We start from the raw sequence: 18266 nt of genomic DNA on the forward strand, positions 1-18266 counted from the left end.
CCTTCAAAGTAACAATTATCAATAATATAGCTACGCTGTGGGGAAAAAAAGGACAGTTCTATATCTCCCGTTCTACTCGTTGCCAGCTGACAAAATTCAGCTTTCGTTTTTTATGTCTCGAAAGCGCAACTTAGGATATATATGTGGGAAATCATACCGTCCAATCCTGAATGAGAATTGCCCGTTATGACGTCATCAGTATAGCATCACCCAGCGCAGTAAGAATCATCCCAGACAGCGCTGAGACCTGGTCGAGAGTGGAGGGCAGACGTGAGCAGACGGCTCACACGTCTTCAAGAGTTTATAAAAGGACTGTTGGTGCATCATTATGTTAATCCTGCATACCGTTAACTTCATCTTTATATACTTTTCTTAATTAATTTTATTTCTTTATATTAAATAAACCATTTAAATATTACTTCGTGCTCTCATGCTGTGAATCAAGTCAAATTCTACAAAAAAATATGGCGACCAACCGTGCGGCCTCGAATTCCAAAATGTGCGAGTACTAGAACTGTGCTTTGAACTGTGAACTGAGTGAACTGTTGTCACAAGTTATTCGATTTATTGGATTACTCGTATAAAGTGTGGATTACCCAATTGACGACGATCATCTGTCGGGTGAGTACAAAACTTTCTTTCCAATATGAAGTTAGTAGAAATTCCAGAATTGGAAGCAGCTTTAAAGAACCGTAAAAGTTCTGAAATCAAAAGTTTGCATAAGCTTATTTTTAATACTGATGGAGACCGAAATAACCGGAAAAGATTACGTGAATTTTCTGGCTTTATATTTAAACCAGATTCTGAAGAATATAATAAGAAAATAGATACAGTGCAGAATAGTTTTACTTTGAATGAGTTAATTAAAATTTGCAATGTACTGTGCATAAATTCAGAAGGTTCAAAAACGGAAGTCGTAACCCGAATTGTCTCTTTCCTATGTGATTTATCTGTATTATTTGAAAATATTTTGCATGAAGAAAATAGTGATATTGAAGATGAAACTATTAATAAATTTTCTGAAGTAATGCTTGATGATAATCAAAGAGACAATCCTGGTTTTAACGAGTCTCAAGTAAATAACAGTATGCAGCTTCCAATTCAAGATCATTTTAAACCTCATCTTAGTTTTTCTGATATTGAAAGTATTGTTAATCCTTTTTCTGGTAATGCATATGAAAATGTTAATAAATGGATTGATGAATTTGAAGATGTTATAAATTCTTTAAAATTGAGTGATTTGCATAAATTAGTTTTTGCTAAAAGATCATTAAAAGGTAAAGCGAAACTATTTATTCAGAGTGAACCTAAAGTTAATGATTGGTGTAAGTTAAAAAAGCTTTTGAAATCTGAATATGGTAAAGCTTTTAATTCTGCTGAGTTGCATGAAATGTTATGTAAACGTAAATTAATGCCTAATGAATCTTTAGATGAGTATTTTTTGAAAATGAAAGAAATGTGTTCGCGAGGTAACATTGAAGATGCTTCATTAATTAAATATGTTATTGATGGTATTCCCGATTCTGTGGTTAGGAAAACGATATTATATGGTTGCGAAACAATATCTGAATTTAAACAAAGGCTTAAAATTTATGATAAAATGAGATCGGACAATGATAAGTTTAAAAACCCGAAACCGAAAGTAGACACTCAAGTTAAAGATAGAAGTAAGCTTTCGTCATCAAACCGAAATCAATCTAACGTTAATAAGGTCAAATGTTTTAATTGCCAGGAATTAGGGCATTATTCTAAGCATTGTGTAAACAAATCAAAGGGTGTAAAATGTATAAAATGTAAGAAGTTCGGGCATTATTCAACGGACTGTCCAGATCAGACCACCGAGACACATCAAGCAGCTTTATTACAACGAATTTGTGACAAGGATAGAATTATGAAGACTGTAGAGATAAATAATCATTTAGTTGATAGTTTAGTTGACACTGGTACAGATGTAACGATATGCAGCGTAGAGTTATACAAGCAGATTGGTTCTCCTAATTTAAATTGTAGTGATATCACATTAAACGGAATTGAATCAAAACAAACGTACCCTATCGGCTTTTTCATTTCTGATATTTCAATTGATAGTTTTTTACTTCGTACGAAAATTTATGTTGTTAAGTCATTATGTAATCAAATTGTATTAGGTTTGGATGTATTGAGTCAGTTTAACTTCTCTTTTACTGAGAATGGCCTTCAAATAATTTCTCATCGGAATAAAAGTAATGTAAACTTGATAACTGCTGAGTCATATCGAAATTCTAACGTTCGTTGCGTTATGGGAAATTTGAATATTGCTGTCTCATTGAAGAATGCTTATGATCCTTCGCGATCGTCTGGCGTCTCTGTTAATGTAAACAAAAGTCCCGAAAGCGGAAGTAGCTCGACGTTTAATTACCTTTCACATCTGGTGGATGCTATTTCTGTCAACGAGATTGATTTATCGCATATTTCAAATGCAGAACATAAAGAAAGACTGTGTAATTTAATTAATTCGTACCAGCCTCGGAAAAATAGACAATCTGACTTCAAGATGCAAATAAATTTATGCGATGATATTCCTGTCTGTCAAAATAGAAGATACATGTCTTTCGCGGAACAAAAAGTTGTTGACGATCAAATTAAGGAATGGTTGAAAGAGGGCATAATAAAGCCTAGCAATTCTAATTATTCGGCGCCTATTGTTTTGTGTAACAAGCGTAATAATTCGAAACGTTTATGTATAGATTATCGGAAATTGAATAAGAAGATTATTAAAGACAAATTTCCACTGCCTTTAATTTCGGAAGTACTTGATCGCTTAGAACAGTCAAAAGTCTTCACGACACTAGATTTGAAAAATGGCTTTTTCCATGTAGACATAGACGAAAATTGCACCAAATATACCGCTTTTGTAACACATAATGGTATCTACGAATTTCTTAAAGCTCCTTTTGGTTTATGTATTAGTCCAAATGTTTTTCAAAGGTACATTTATTCAGTATTTCGTGACTTGCTAAATGAAGGTGTACTAATTATTTATATGGATGATATAGTTATACCGGCTAATGATGAAGTTGAATGTTTAGACAAATTAGAAAGAGTATTCAAAACTGCTTCGGAGTATGGATTACAAATAAATTTCAAAAAGTGCCAATTCTTAAAACGTAAAATTGAATTTTTGGGACATGTAATTGAAAACGGAACTATTCGACCATCACCTTCCAAAACTGCTGCTGTTCGAAACTTTCCACAACCGCGTAACTGTAAACAACTACAAAGCTTTTTAGGACTAACGGGATATTTTCGTAAATTCATTCCTCAGTATGCTAAAATAGCTAAACCTCTTAGTGACTTACTTGGAAAAGGTATTGGTTTTAAGTTCGATTCCGAACAACAGGAAGCTTTTTGCAGATTAAAAGAAATTCTCTCTCAGGCACCTGTTCTACACATATTTAGGCAAGGATATCCATTAGAACTTCATACTGATGCTAGTAGTCAAGGCTTTGGTGCGGTATTACTCCAATTGTCTGATGATGGTAATTATCACCCAATCCAGTATATGAGTAAGAAGACTTCACCGCAGCAAGAGAAACTCTGTAGTTACGAATTAGAAGCCCTTGCAGTAATAGAAGCTCTGAAGAAATTTCGAAACTATTTGTTAGGGACTAAATTCAAAATTGTAACTGATTGTAGCGCTTTTCAGAAAACTTTAGATAAGAAAGATTTAACTCCTAAAATTGCAAGATGGGCAATGTTTATTGAAGAATTCGATTACGAAATTGTACATCGTTCAGGAAGCCAAATGAAACATGCTGATGCTTTAAGTAGAAATGCTTTAATTTTAACATCATGCACATCCGATGTAACTGAGAAGATTCGGTTAGTACAACAACAGAATGAAGATGAACATGTGAAATTAATCAAGAATTTAGTTGAGAAGGGAGAAGAAAATGGATTCTTCGTGAGAAATGATATTTTGTACAAATTTGAAAATGGTAAAGATCTTCTAGTAGTGCCAGAATCCTTACAGAATGAAATCATACAGAAGGTACATAAAAAAGGTCACTTTGCTGTAGATAAAACTGTGAATGCTGTAGAGCAAGAATTCTATATTCCCAGACTGAAATGCAAAGTTGAAAAAGTAATTGCTAACTGTATAGAATGTATACTGTACAACAAGAAGCAAGGAAAAGCAGAAGGATTTCTTCATCCTGTACCGAAAGAAAACGTTCCCTTGAGTACGTATCATATCGACTTTATTGGACCTCTTCCATCGACGAACAAGAGATACCAACACATTCTAACTGTTGTTGACGCTTTTACGAAATTTACTTGGTTCTATCCAGTGAAATCACCAACTACACAAGAAGTTATTTCAAAATTGAAGTAACAACAGACTGTATTTGGAAATCCAGCCAGAATCATTTCAGATCGAGGTAGTGCCTTTACATCGAAAGAATTTTCAGCTTATTGTACTGAAGAAGGAATAGAACATGTCAAAATTACTACCGGTATTCCAAGAGGTAACGGACAAATTGAGCGAATTCATAGAATTTTGATTCCTGTTTTGTCAAAATTATCACATGAAGATTCAACGAAATGGTTTAAATATGCTTCAGATGTTCAGAGAATAATCAACAGTACAACTACGAGAAGTACAAAATATTCACCGTTTGAGCTTCTCATAGGCACGAAAATGAAGGACAAAGAAGATTTGAGAATTAGTGAGATATTGAATGAAGAATATCTAAAACAATTGATGCAAGAACGTGATGAAATGAGAGAAGATGCGAAAAACAACATTTTGAAGATACAAGAAGAGAATCGTAAGCAATTCAACAAGAAACGCAAGAAACCGAAACTATACAAGATTGGCGACTTGGTAGCCATTCAGAGAACTCAATATGGGACTGGTTTGAAACTACGACCTAAGTTTCATGGACCGTATAAAATCATAGCTGTTCGATTAAATGATAGATATGAAGTCGAGAAAGTAGGATGCCATGAAGGACCAAATTTGACATCTACTGCGGCTGACCATATGAAGCCATGGTCAAATTGATTTAATGCTTGTATCAGCTCAAAACCTAAGGACCTGATACTCTCTTTCTTTCTTTTTTTTTATTATCTTTGCAGGTACATGATAGTGATGTCCATTCAACAGACATCGAGGACGATGCCTCTTCAGGCTGGCCGAAGCTGTGGGAAATCATACCGTCCAATGCTGAATGAGAATTGCCCGTTATGACGTCATCAGTATAGCATCACCCAGCGCAGTAAGAATCATCCCAGACAGCGCTGAGACCTGGTCGAGAGTTGAGGGCAGACGTGAGCAGACGGCTCACACGTCTTCAAGAGTTTATAAAAGGACTGTTGGTGCATCATTATGTTAATCCTGCATACCGTTAACTTCATCTTTATATACTTTTCTTAATTAATTTTATTTCTTTATATTAAATAAACCATTTAAATATTACTTCGTGCTCTCATGCTGTGAATCAAGTCAAATTCTACATATATTAGATCTATATATAGCATCATTCTATCATAAGGGTTTTGACGCAAAATCGGACTTTTTTTGAAATGACATGTTAATGTTTTTCCATATTTCAGTTCTACGATTGGAACTATGCCTAAATATTAAATTTCGTAAAATTTGGGGCGAAATTTACGGATAAATTCAAAACTTTATCTTGGTGTATTTTTTTAGTTTACGATAAGAATAATTTACTTGGCGAACTTCATTATGTACATCAATCTTTTTTTTTTTTTTTTCCCATTCTAGACGAGTGGAAAAAAAGATCATCGTTCATTCTTTCAAATAACTCTTAACAAAGTGCGTAAATCACATTTTCTTTATATTTCAAAACGCGGCAATATGTAAATCCATTTATATCTTATGAAATTTTGAATAAAAAACTCTTAATTGTTTGCAAGTATACCTAGACATAGTAGATCTTCTTTAAGATCATGGTAAACATTTTATAGATTGTAATTCAAATCTTTTCCCAAAAAATTAATAAAAAATATTTAAAAATACAAATTTAACAAATAAATCAGAAAAAATGTACAAAATATATTTGGAGTGAACCTAAATTTCGAATTCTGGAAGATGGAATCCAGTAAGTTTGATAAAAAAAGATATATTAATAAACATATATCAAATTCAATTAACATTGAGAAGCTAAAAGTTTGAGAGCTAATTTTTTACAAACTGCTCATGCGAATTTTACAACAGTTGCCAGTTTGGCATCGTAGAATCGAAATATATTTGGAGTCGTAGAATCGAAATATGGAATCGAAATATATTTGGAGTCGTAGAATCGAAATATATTTGGAGTCGTAGAATCGAAATATGGAAAAACATTGGCATACCATGTATAGAGTCATTAGGTTAATTGGAAGCAGAAAAGATGAAAAATATGCAACCGCCTTCGCCGGGAATCGAACAACGGACCTCTGAAATACCGGCTCAGTGTGCAGAACCACTACACCACGCTAGGCACGCTAGGGAAATGGAAGAAATACCTTATAACCATTTCAGAAACCGTCCGATTCTGTACCAAAATATCTATATTAGAACAACGCTATATATAAATCTAATATATATATATCTTAAGTCATGCTTTCGAGACATGAAAAATGAAAGTTGGATTTCGTTAATCATCAGAGTTGAACGGGAGATATCCCCTTTTTTTTGGTCCCCCCTTTTTTTTTCCTTAGTGTACATTCAATATTTATTATGAGGTATATTGGTTCTTTAATAGATGATGCTCTAAATGGATCTAGTTAAAGAATTCCTTAATAACATTTGATTTTATACACTATGCGCTATGCATTAAATGATATACACTAAAATCTTATTAAAATGAAAAGCTTTTAAAAGTTGATTAAATTTTAGATCAACCTCTGTACTCTGATCAATAAGTTAAATATACTACATACTCTTACTCTTACATACTCTGATCAATAAGTTAAAACTATTTAAATTAAGAGTTAGGGTTATCATAAATTGATACATAAAGCAACATAAATTTGATATATATCTGAAGGCTGATTAGTTCCCAGTGTTGGGGAATTAGCTTAGACTGGCTAGCTAAGGCAGCAGAGAAGATGGATTGTGGAATAATGACTTGGACATTTGTTTCGGAAACATGCTTTCCCTCGTCGCCGTAAAATACCTTGAACTGAGATTATTCAGAAGTATGAAGGTCTTTTAGGTAAGTTCGTATAAGTCCGTAGGAAAATTGTGGTTAACCCTTTGCACCTAAAAATTTCCTTCTGTACGCACAGAAAAATTGAATGAAAAAGGATTTTATAAGTTACTATAGGTTACTCTGAACCTTCTTTATTTATAGTAGATGGCAGCTCAACACAAACCAGTCCATATATTTTAGCCATGTTTAGTTTTTTAAAACCCTAATTTTTCTCATTCTTTTTTTATTAAATTTGTTTGAGATTCCTCCTCTCACATTTCGAAATCAAGTTCATTCCAAATAAAATTCGTCCAATGTTTCATGATTTATTTTTAAACTTTGTTTTTTTTTAAATAATTTTTCTGAAAAAATTATGAGTTATAATCTACAAAATTTTTATCATCTTAAAGAAAATATATTTGTAAGCTAACCTGCAAAAAATTATTTTTTTATTCAAAGTATCCTAAGATATCTGTGAATTTACGGTTTGGCGCGTTTTGAAATTTGGCATATTTATTATAAGCGATAATATCGAAAATGTGATTTACGCACTTTGTTAAAATTATTTGAAAGAATGAATGATGGAAGTTTTTCCCCCTCATGCATCAATGAAAAGAAAAGTAAGTAGGTTACTATAAGTTAAGAATTTCGCCAAGTGAATTATTTTTGGCGCAAACTACAAAAATGCGCCAAGATAAATTTTTTAATTTCTCCATAAATTTCTCACTAAAATTACAAAATTTAATATCTAGACATAATTTGAGTCGTAGAATTGAAATATGGAAAAAAATGGTATGTTATTTCAGAACAAAGTCCGATTTTGTGTCTATATTAGAACAATGCTATATATGAATCGAATATATGTCCTAAGTCGAGCTTTCGAGACATGAAAATCTCAACATGAATTTTTTGAGTCGGCCCAATTAGAACGGGAGATGTAGAATTGTCCCTTTTTTGTTTGGCTCAGTGTACATCTTACGGTGCAGACAAGAAATTGTCAACGTGAAATGCTTTAACAATGGATTTTCATATCTGTGCCCAAGAGAGAGTTTTAAATTTTTACATTTCATTGAAGGATTATATCGATCTTAATTTACTTAATACAGAAATGCTGATAATAAGTGAAGGACCAAAACCAACAAAGACTTCAGTTCTGTTCCATAAAAAACTGCAATAAACCTCAGATGAAATTTGACCATTTTAGGAGTAAGTTTATTCAACGAAGTTTTGGACTGATTTCAAGTTGATTCAGTGACCTTTAACTTAATTGCTCATAATTAAGTTATCAACTTGAAACACTTTCAATGTGAAAATTTAACGTATTAACTTTAAAGAATCCCTTTCTTTTTCAAAACAGGATTTCTGAAATTCGAAACATGCGATTATTTAAGAGATATTAAGATTTTTTATTTTACTTCGTTTTCGAAATATATGTATTCAGGGGGGAAAAAGCGGCAAACCTTTAGGGTGATGGCAGATATACGAGCAATATTCGTCATGGAATGTATGGTTTGAACCCAAAACCGTGAGAACTTACAGGGTAGTTTTCCCCTGTCACATTTAAAGAATTAACACAAGAATGAGATGAGATACTTCAAAAAGCATTTTATTAACATAAATGCACATGGAAATTGCTCAAAAGAACTTCCTCCAGTCGTGATTAGGATTAGGAACGGGGGACGTGGGCATCATCCCTTTACCGTTATGGTTAATTGGTTTAGCGCTCCATCCTCCAACATCCAGAGCAAGGCCAGAAGAGGCCATATGTGAGACTCGCACCAGACTCCCAGACTCAGCACCCTATTCATCCGGATAGCAGTCCAGCGACCAAAGTGCCCCCGAGGCCGCCAGCCGTGATACAAGCTTCTCACCTGCGGGATAAGGGGGATTGACCCACATTTGCGAAGACATCAGGGATTTCCCTGATATCGCCGGTAACAACGGCTAGATCCATATTGGTTTCAATGGGGGACTCGAAAATTAGGCTTTTCATATAGCCCCACAGGAAAAAGTCGAAACTCTAGAGATTCGGCGATCTTAGTGGCCAAGCTATGGGACCACCTCGACCAATCCATCGCCCTGGGAATTTTGTGGTTCCTATTACCAGCAATCCTCTCGACAACCCACGGTATCAAATGCCGTTGGGTGCGAGCAACGACACTTTCTATACCATTTATTTACAATGCCACCTAGCGGGTCGCCCTTCGCGTTCCGACCGTACATTCTATGACGAATGTTGCTGGTAAAGCTGAATTATATCACCCCCTAAAGTTTGCCTTCTTGTTCAGATGCACCATATATATTAAATATATTTCTACAATTAAATTATAGAAATACAGAGGCTGTTCGCACATTTTTTAGACGATTCTGGTAAGCGGTAATAAAAAACCGCTTGCTGCAAAAGAAGTAATTGCAATTGTAGTATGTTTTTAAAAGTCAAAATTATCGTCTGCGGCTTGAAAGTTTTGTTTTTATTCAAAATGGCGAATTCAACAAAGCAGTGGTTCGAAGGCTACATTTACGCTCTTTCCGAAGAGAAATATGCATACTCCGTTATCCAAAAACGATGTGAGAGTCATGGTTTTGTGATATCTAAAGCGTCGATAGGTAATATCATCAACAAGAAAGGGAAAAAGACGTAAAATTGGAGTCTCAAGTGGGACAAAAATTCCAAACAAGTATCCAAGGAAAAAACGGACATCTTCGACAGTTGCAAAGTTACGTTGTTTAATGTTAAAAGAAAATCCCCCTAGTCAAAGGACAGTTGCAAAATCATTAAAATGCTCGGTGTACACTGTAAACAAAATGATAAACGTTGATTTAAATCTTAAGAAAGCGAAAAAACGCAATGTGCATCGTCTTCTTCCAAAGCATATCGCTCAACGCAGGACACGCTGCAGAAATCTATATGATAAACACTTATCCAAAGAAAAATGAAAAACAATTGTCACAATAGATGAAGCATGGGTCTATTTAAATGATTGTAACAAAAAAGATCCATTTATTATCATAAAAGGGGAGAAAAAAATTTAAGTACATGGTTCAAAGAATCGAAAGAAAGTTTTTCTAAGGGATTCATGATTGTTGCTGGTTTTTTTTATAATGGCAAGTTAAAAATAAAGAGAGTGCAAAAAAAAAAGTCAAGATTAACTGCAAATACTATCAGGAACATATTTTATCGCCAAATTTTCTGAATGAAATACCATCGCTTTACCCACAGTGCCATCAATCTATGAGACTCCACCAGGACAAAGCTAGCGGTCACACATCAAAATCCACTGTAAATTTCCTAAAAGAAATGGAACAAAAAAACTGGTATCGAAGCCATACCCTTCACTGGTATCCCTACTAAATCTCCCGATATGTCACCTATGGATTTTTGTGCTTTCGGACTTTTAAAAACTGTATTATGCAAACGTTGTCCCAAAACCCTAACAGGACTCTGGAAAGCTGTTCGGGAGAAATGGGATAGAATACCTCTATGCCACTTCAAAAGGCATTATTATCCTGAAAATTGCGGTGTCGAAAGATAGTTCAGAATAAGGGATGTCAAATAGAACATTTAAAACACAACAATTTTATGTAATTTAGTTTTGTGAATACAATATACATCGTCTAAAAATGTGTGAACAGCCTCTAATAGATAAAATTACAGTTGATGATAAAATTAGAGTTTACAATGATAGTGCTGATAGATAAAATTACAGTTCGAGACGGATTTACTTTGATTTTTTTGCAGATCGGTTTGAAACAGAAACACGCTAACGTAAAATTAGGCAAACAAGCATCATTAAATCTATTAACATTTAAGTTTGTGTTTTCATCATAGTTTAAACCAAAATACGGCTTGAACTTGCATGTGCAATTAGCTGCCAGATTCTTTGCTGATCACTTTTGTGTATTGTTCCATAATATGTTCATTTATTGACCCCATTATGAAACTTAATTATTTTAATTAACATAATAATGGTTTTGAAAATATGAACAAAAAATAAATCTTCTTTCATTGAATTAATTTCATAGAATTTCAATATTTATGATTAATTTAACTCGTTGACTGTGTTAGCTAACCTTGCAGATTTTTAACCGATTTTCACACTATTTTTTTTTAGAATATAAAATTTAAAATAGCAATGCTTATTGAGAAAGACATCAATAATTTAAGAACCATAAATCTTTTCAAATTTAATTAAAGCTACAATTATGAAAATAGCATTGGTTTACGTTTAGTCACCAATCTAAATTTCTAATTAATGTTTCCAAACATTGAGTGTTATTTGCCATTTTAAAATGTTGCCTTTTCCATTAAAATGCTTACTTATAATTAAATATTTTTTCGTTGATTTATTGCCTAAACATTACATGTATGGACATCCGAAAAACACGATACCTATATACTGTCCCTGTGGCTGTAATGATACTCGATGCTGTACGACATTTCTTTTCTTTCTGGAATGTTTGTCTTGGTTGTTGTCCGTTTCTTCATTTGTGAAATCTTGACTTCCATAAATGTAGTTTTCCTTCAACTTATTTACGAAATCATCCACTTTACTGAACCTCTTGCCACGAGTGGCATGGAATGCTCTCTTTACGGAGTCCCAGTTGATTTTAAGTCTTCTTTTCTTGTCGGCAAGATCTCGAATGGAACTGACGGTTACCCGCCCATTACGATAGGGTCTTGACATAAAAGACGATCCAATGCCGGCCATGAAATACGGATAAGGATTATAATAGCTATGAGAATCACTTACATCTGAGAAATTCCGGCGACGTCCTCTCATAGGCATGAAAGAAGATCTTCGCTTGTCGTCAATGTCCAGCAGATCTTCAGAGATGCGACGTCCACGCACTGGCATAAAGGATAATCTTTTAATATCTGGTTTAGAACTTCTACTATCTGAAATTGAAAAAGACTCGTTTTCTGGATCATCATCAACTCGACGCCCGCGCATGGGCATAAAAGAAGAAGACTTTTTTGTTTCTTCCAATTCATCATTGTCTTCAGTCCACTCCATGAAACCAGAACTCGGAACCTCATCCAGAGAGATTCTGCGACCTCTCATGGGCATGAAAGAAGATCTTCGCTTGTCGTCAATGTCCAGCAGATCTTCAGAGATGCGACGTCCACGCATTGGCATAAAGGATAATCTTTTAATATCTGGCTTAGAAATTATACCATCCGAAATGGGAAAAGACTTGTTTTCTCGATGAACCTCAACTCGACGACCACGCATTGGCATAAAAGACGACGCTTTCTTTGTTTCTTCCAAGTCATCATTGTTTTCAGTCCAATCCATGAAACCAGAACTCGGAACCTCGTCCAAAGGGATTCTGCGACCCCTCATGGGCATGAATGACGATGCTCGTTTTTCATCTGAGTAGTCTGCATATTCTTTGTCTGATACTGGTTCAGGCACATCGTGTGCAACAGACTGAAGTGAATTGGGCTGTTCGTCTTCTTGCTCAAATATGCGTATGCCTTTCATTGGCATAAAAGAAGCTGCCTTTTTGTCTGCTGGAAATATAGGTGTTGGGCCATCTAAGGAACTGTCATTTATTGCAGAAGGAAAGAATTTGCGACCTCTCATAGGCATGAAAGAATATTGCTTTTTGTCAAGTAAACTTGTAGTGATTTCTCCAGGACCAAAAGAGTTAGGGGTTTCTGGGGAAAATATTCTTCTGCCTCTCATTGGCATAAAAGATACGGATCTTTTCTGAATTACATGATCTTTTGGCGCATCTTGTTGAGAAGTTACGTTTCCTTCTTTGCCGACGGGATATATGTCATCATTTTGAAGAGGTTCTGGAGGATCCTTTTCAGATCTCCTTCCTCTTACTGGCAAAAATGAGGAAGCTCTTTTACCTGGTATCTGGTTGTTGTAACTGCTAGAGGGATATAGAACTTCAGTTACGTCACTGGAATACATACCAGATTTTCCGAGATGTTGGTAAGTTGAGTCACCACTGCTCTTTTTACCTCGCATGGGCATAAAAGAGGATGCCCTCTTGTCTTCCGGAATATCGTCTGGCATCCAGCCTTCATCTTTTCTGCCCCTCATTGGCATGAAATAGCTCGCTCTCTTTAATTCGAAAGGAATCTTCTTCCCTCTTAGAGGAAAAAATTGACTTCGTTTATCTTCTTGGTCAGACATCAGCTGTTGGTGAGCAGCAATAGCTTCATCGAGCGATAACTTTTTGCCTCTCAGTGGAAAAAACGAACTACCTCTTTTATATTCCGAGTCTTGTTCTAAATCGAATGGCAGGAGCGAATTTAAAGAGTCTAGCTTGTTTCGAGATGTATCTTCTTCATTGGATTCCTTAAACAAAGAAAAAAAAATCAGTTACGTGAATGAGAAATAATAAATGGCGAACAGATTTCAAAACATAAATAGAAATTTACATTTCAAAGAATTAATGTTACAGAATTAATGTTATATAATATTAATACAAGTAATAACATTTCTAAAACAAGAGATTTATCGCTACAGAAGTTGTTAGCAAGTACATCTTGCACAGAAAAGCGACAGTTCTATAGCTCCCATTCTACTGGACCGATTGTCAAAATTTAACTTGCGTTTTCCATGTCTTGAAAGCGCTACTTAGGATATATATTAAATTTATATATAGCACTTGTCTAATATAGGTATTTTGACACAAAATAATACTTTTTTTGAAAGAACATACCAATTCCTTATTTCGATTATACAACTCAAATAATGCAAAATTACAACATTAGATATTAAATCTTGTAATTTTGGGTGAACAATTTATGGAGAAATTAAAAAAATTACCTTGGCTCATTTTTTTCAGTATGTGCCAAGAATAATTCACTTGGCAAACTCTTAATTCATAGTAACCTATTTTCTTTTCTTTTTACTTCCTTGTACGAAGTAAAAAGGAAGTACAGTAAGACCCCGCTTAACGCTGTTTCGTTTAGCGCTGTTTCGGTTTAGCGCTCTTTTATTTCAACCCGGCAATTCTCCGAAATTGTGCGCAGCGCTAGGTTTCCAAATAACATATCCGAAACAGTGTAGTTGTGTTTCTTGCTTGGTGGACGCATTTTAATCATTTGAAACATTTGTTGACATTATTGTAAGTTTAAATTTGTATAATTCTATAACGATTAATACAGTGACAAATATTATGATCTTTAGTTTTTATCATGGGTGATAATAAAAAACAAGAAAAGAAAGCAACCAGAAAAAGCATTTCACTGGAAACTCAAATGCAAGTGATTAGAAGATTAGATTCTGGTGAACGTCAATCTCAAATTAGTGCTGCATTGATTTTTGCAACTTCAACAATAAGGACAATTCTTAAGAATAAAGAAAAAATACTGTCATCGGCAACTGCAACTACGTCAAGCTCTGCAACTAGAATTACCCGTTCTAGAAATAACATTATAGAGGAAATGGAAAAACGACTGTCTATATGGATTGACGACGAAATTGAACGCAATATGCCATTAAGCCAATTTATCATAATGCCTTCTTAACAAAAAGGCAGAAAATTGGAAATCCAGAATAGACTGAATGATCTGACTGAGAATTTTATTTGTTTTTAAAAGTATATGCGTTTATATTGTTTTTATTTTTGTAAGAAATAAATGTTTGATTTTATTTTTATTAAAAAAATTATTAAATTTAATGCCTAACCATTTTTTATCCGTCTTCCCCTAACCCCATTATTTACATGTTAAGATAGCCTCGCTTAGCGCTGTTTCGCATTACGCTCTACTTCGATGGAACGTATCCTCCGCGTTAAGCGGGGTCTTACTGTATTGTAATTGCGAAAAGTTTCAGGCAGCCTATTTCAAAGCAAAATATCCATTTTCACCGCTATCGAACGATGCAATTTAAGGATGTTTTTGCGTTGACATCTCGACGTTAAGGACAGGATAAAGGACTCTTTTCCCCCCAAAAAAAATGTAAAACTAATTTAAAATGAATTCTAAAGAGAATTTTTCGTGGCGTCTGTGCGTACGTACCTACGTATGTATCTCGCATAACTCAAAAATGAGTAGCCTCAGAACGTTGAAATTTTGTATATAGGACTGCTATAACAGGTAGATGCACACCTCGCATTTTGGTTGCAATCGGCCGCAAAAATATATATATATAATATATATCCACTCTGTTACTCGGCTTAGTGAGCTCAGTTTTTTTATTCTTATATGTTTGTAAATTGTGCATTTTTTTGCTTTAAAAATGAATGAATTATGTTTTTTATATCTTCCGCTTAAGGTTTTTATACCTTTAGTAAATCTGTATGCAATATTTTTAGAATTATCACCAATTTAAAAGTATTTTAAACGCCGCTAAGCCTAATAGTTTTTTTTTATGACGGCCATTGCTTTCTTTTATTGCTTGTTTACATTTGAAACAGCAGAACAGCAGAACAGTAGATTTGTTGTCAATCTAGAGAAAGTAAGCTTCGCTATAACAAAGATAACGCCTTCTTTTATTTTTGAGACTTAAGTCATGCTTAATCCATTCTGGAATTTTGTCGAGGAAATAAGTCTTTAAGATTAACTTCATAATTTTCAATACAGACAGCTTGAGTTTTAATATATTTTTGCCTTGTTGCGAAGTGAGAACTGAAATAATTGAATGAGAAATACTGAATCGTCTGTGAAAAGCTGTTTCTTTCTTTTTTTGTTGTTCTTTGGTTAATTTCTTTTATATATCGTTTTAGATTTATTATAGTATTTGAATAGAACATGTGGCAACGATTAGATAATTCTTAAGATGATATAAATTTTGTGCATTCTGAGTTAAAAAGTGAACGAAATGTAACGCTGTTAAGTGAACCTAGGGTCAGAGTGTCGCTATTTTAAACAAATAGAGTGAATTTTAAAGAGTGCATTTATTCTATTTTGCTTATGCGCTATCGACGAAGTAGATTTAATTCAATACAATAAGTTTAAATAAAATGCAAGAAAAAATGGGTATAATTTAATATTCCGTACAAGGAAGTCATGTGGTGCACACATCGGATTTTGTTCATTGTATACCAGCGGAAAAGGTTATCGCTCCTACTTTCAAATAGTTTTAACAAAGTGCGTAAACTACATTTGGCGTTATTATCTCTTAGAACGAATACGCCTAACTTCAAAATGCGCCAAAATGTAAATTCATGCATATTTTAGGAATTTTTGAATAAAAACCTCTTAATTTTTTACAGGGATGCTTAGAAATACATCTATTTTAAGAGGATAGTAAAACTTTTATAGGTTATAATCCAAAATGTTTTTCAAAAAATTTATAAAAATTATTTAAAAATGCTAATTTTAAATATAAATCATAAAAAATGAGCGAAATTTATTTGGAATAAATCTGAATTTCGAAACATGGAAGGAAGACTCAAATAAGTTTAATAAAAAAGAGATATGAATAAATACATACTAAGTTCAATTAACATGGAGGAGCTAAAGTTCTGTGAGCTATTTTTTAAAAACTACTCGTGCGATTTTTACAAACCTTGGCAGTTTGGCATAATTTGAGTCGTAGAATAGAAATAAGGAAAAATATTGGTATGTTGTTTCAGAAAAAGGCCCATTTTGTGTCAAAATACTTATGTTAGAACAATGCTATATATAAATCTAATACATATCCTAAGTCACGTTTTCGAGATATGGAAAACGTAAGTTAAATTTCGAGAATCGGTCTATTAGAACGTAAGATGTCGAACTGCTTCATTTTTTGTGAAAGATGTACATAATACTTAACATTTAGCATCTGAGTGATCAACAGTTTTATTAGTAATCAGCTTGAGAATATGATCTGACTTTTTACAGGAAGGAAATAAACGAAGAGGTTTTAAATTCTTGCCTTACAAGACAATAGATATCTTCCACACAATGGAGATAACGAACTAGAACCAGAAATTGTATGTTCTATGCATGCATCTTTAACTCAATATGGTTTATTGGAAATTAATCATTGCACAATCATTGCACAGAATTCAGAACTATTAGAACGTAAGATGTCGAACTGCTTCATTTTTTGTGAAAGATGTACATAATACTTAATATTTAGCATCTGAGTGATCAACAGTTTTATTAGTAATCAGCTTGAGAATATGATCTGACTTTTTACAGGAAGGAAATAAACGAACAGGTTTTAAATTCTTGCCTTACAAGACAATAGATATCTTCCACACAATGGAGATAACGAACTAGAACCAGAAATTGTATGCTCTATGCATGCATCTTTAACTCAATATGGTTTATTGGAAATTAATCATTGCACAATCATTGCACAGAATTCAGAACTGCGATAGGTTGTAGGCCTTTCTGTACTGTGCAAACGATTTTTCTCCAGTAAATCATCTTTCTCAAATGGCGCTAGAGAAAGAAATCGATAGGGTTAATGATTGCAGAAGTCAGACTCTCTTTTGAGAGTACCTCAACTAATTCTTGAATGTGAAAATTGGTAATCTATGTATTTACAATCGCATCGTTATTGCCTTACACATTGTTACGAATTTTGTACTTCGATAGGTAATATTAGTAGAATTATAATTTTATTACCTTAGACGGCTACCTTATCAAATACTGGTGGCACATCATGATGGTGTCCAAATACCAGAACCCGACTTCAGTATGTGTGAATTTTTGAAAAGTATCCTAAATCCGTATGGAGTACTTCGAAGCTCTGATACTTCATTGTAAAACTGGATACCAGCATTAGTACAAAATTCTGTTTTTCATGCAGCGTTTTATAAGGTATTTCTCCCGGCTTCTTGGCATGCCTTCGTGGTGTGGTGGTGTGAACGCTCAGCGCGTAATTGAGAGGTCCGTGGTTCGATTCCCGGCGAAGGCGTTTGCTCATTTTTCATTCTTCCTGCAGCTCACCAGCGGCCGAGCGGTAAAGACGCTGAACACTGGTAGTTCGGTCTGAGGTTCGAATCTCACGAACGGGCTGGGTGCATGGACGTTTTCGTGGTTTTCCCAATGTGTAACGTATATACCAGCCAGTTTCCCTTAGAAAGTCCTCCACGAAGGCATCCCTTCCTTTAGGCAGATAGCCCAAGTGTGCTTTGCCATAATTGAATAATCTAATCCAATCCAATTCTTCCTGCTTCCAA

At 34.1% G+C, this 18266-nt stretch overlaps 1 protein-coding gene across 1 annotated transcript in view; it reads right to left on the reverse strand.

Annotated features, from left to right (window-relative positions):
• The window catches only part of LOC118205105 (uncharacterized), a 366244-nt gene that overhangs the window by 21291 nt on the left and 326687 nt on the right, over positions 1-18266 (reverse strand). Inside the window, exon 3 of the mRNA XM_085822858.1 lies at positions 11569-13495. Coding sequence (XP_085678984.1) covers positions 11569-13495 — 1927 coding nt within the window. The remainder of the gene's footprint in view (positions 1-11568; positions 13496-18266) is intronic.

The sequence above is a fragment of the Stegodyphus dumicola genome, chromosome 8, assembly GCF_044657685.1.
Source record: "Stegodyphus dumicola isolate Sdum_Otavi_A_Nest chromosome 8, ASM4465768v1".
In the NCBI taxonomy this organism is placed as follows: Eukaryota; Metazoa; Arthropoda; class Arachnida; order Araneae; family Eresidae; genus Stegodyphus; species Stegodyphus dumicola.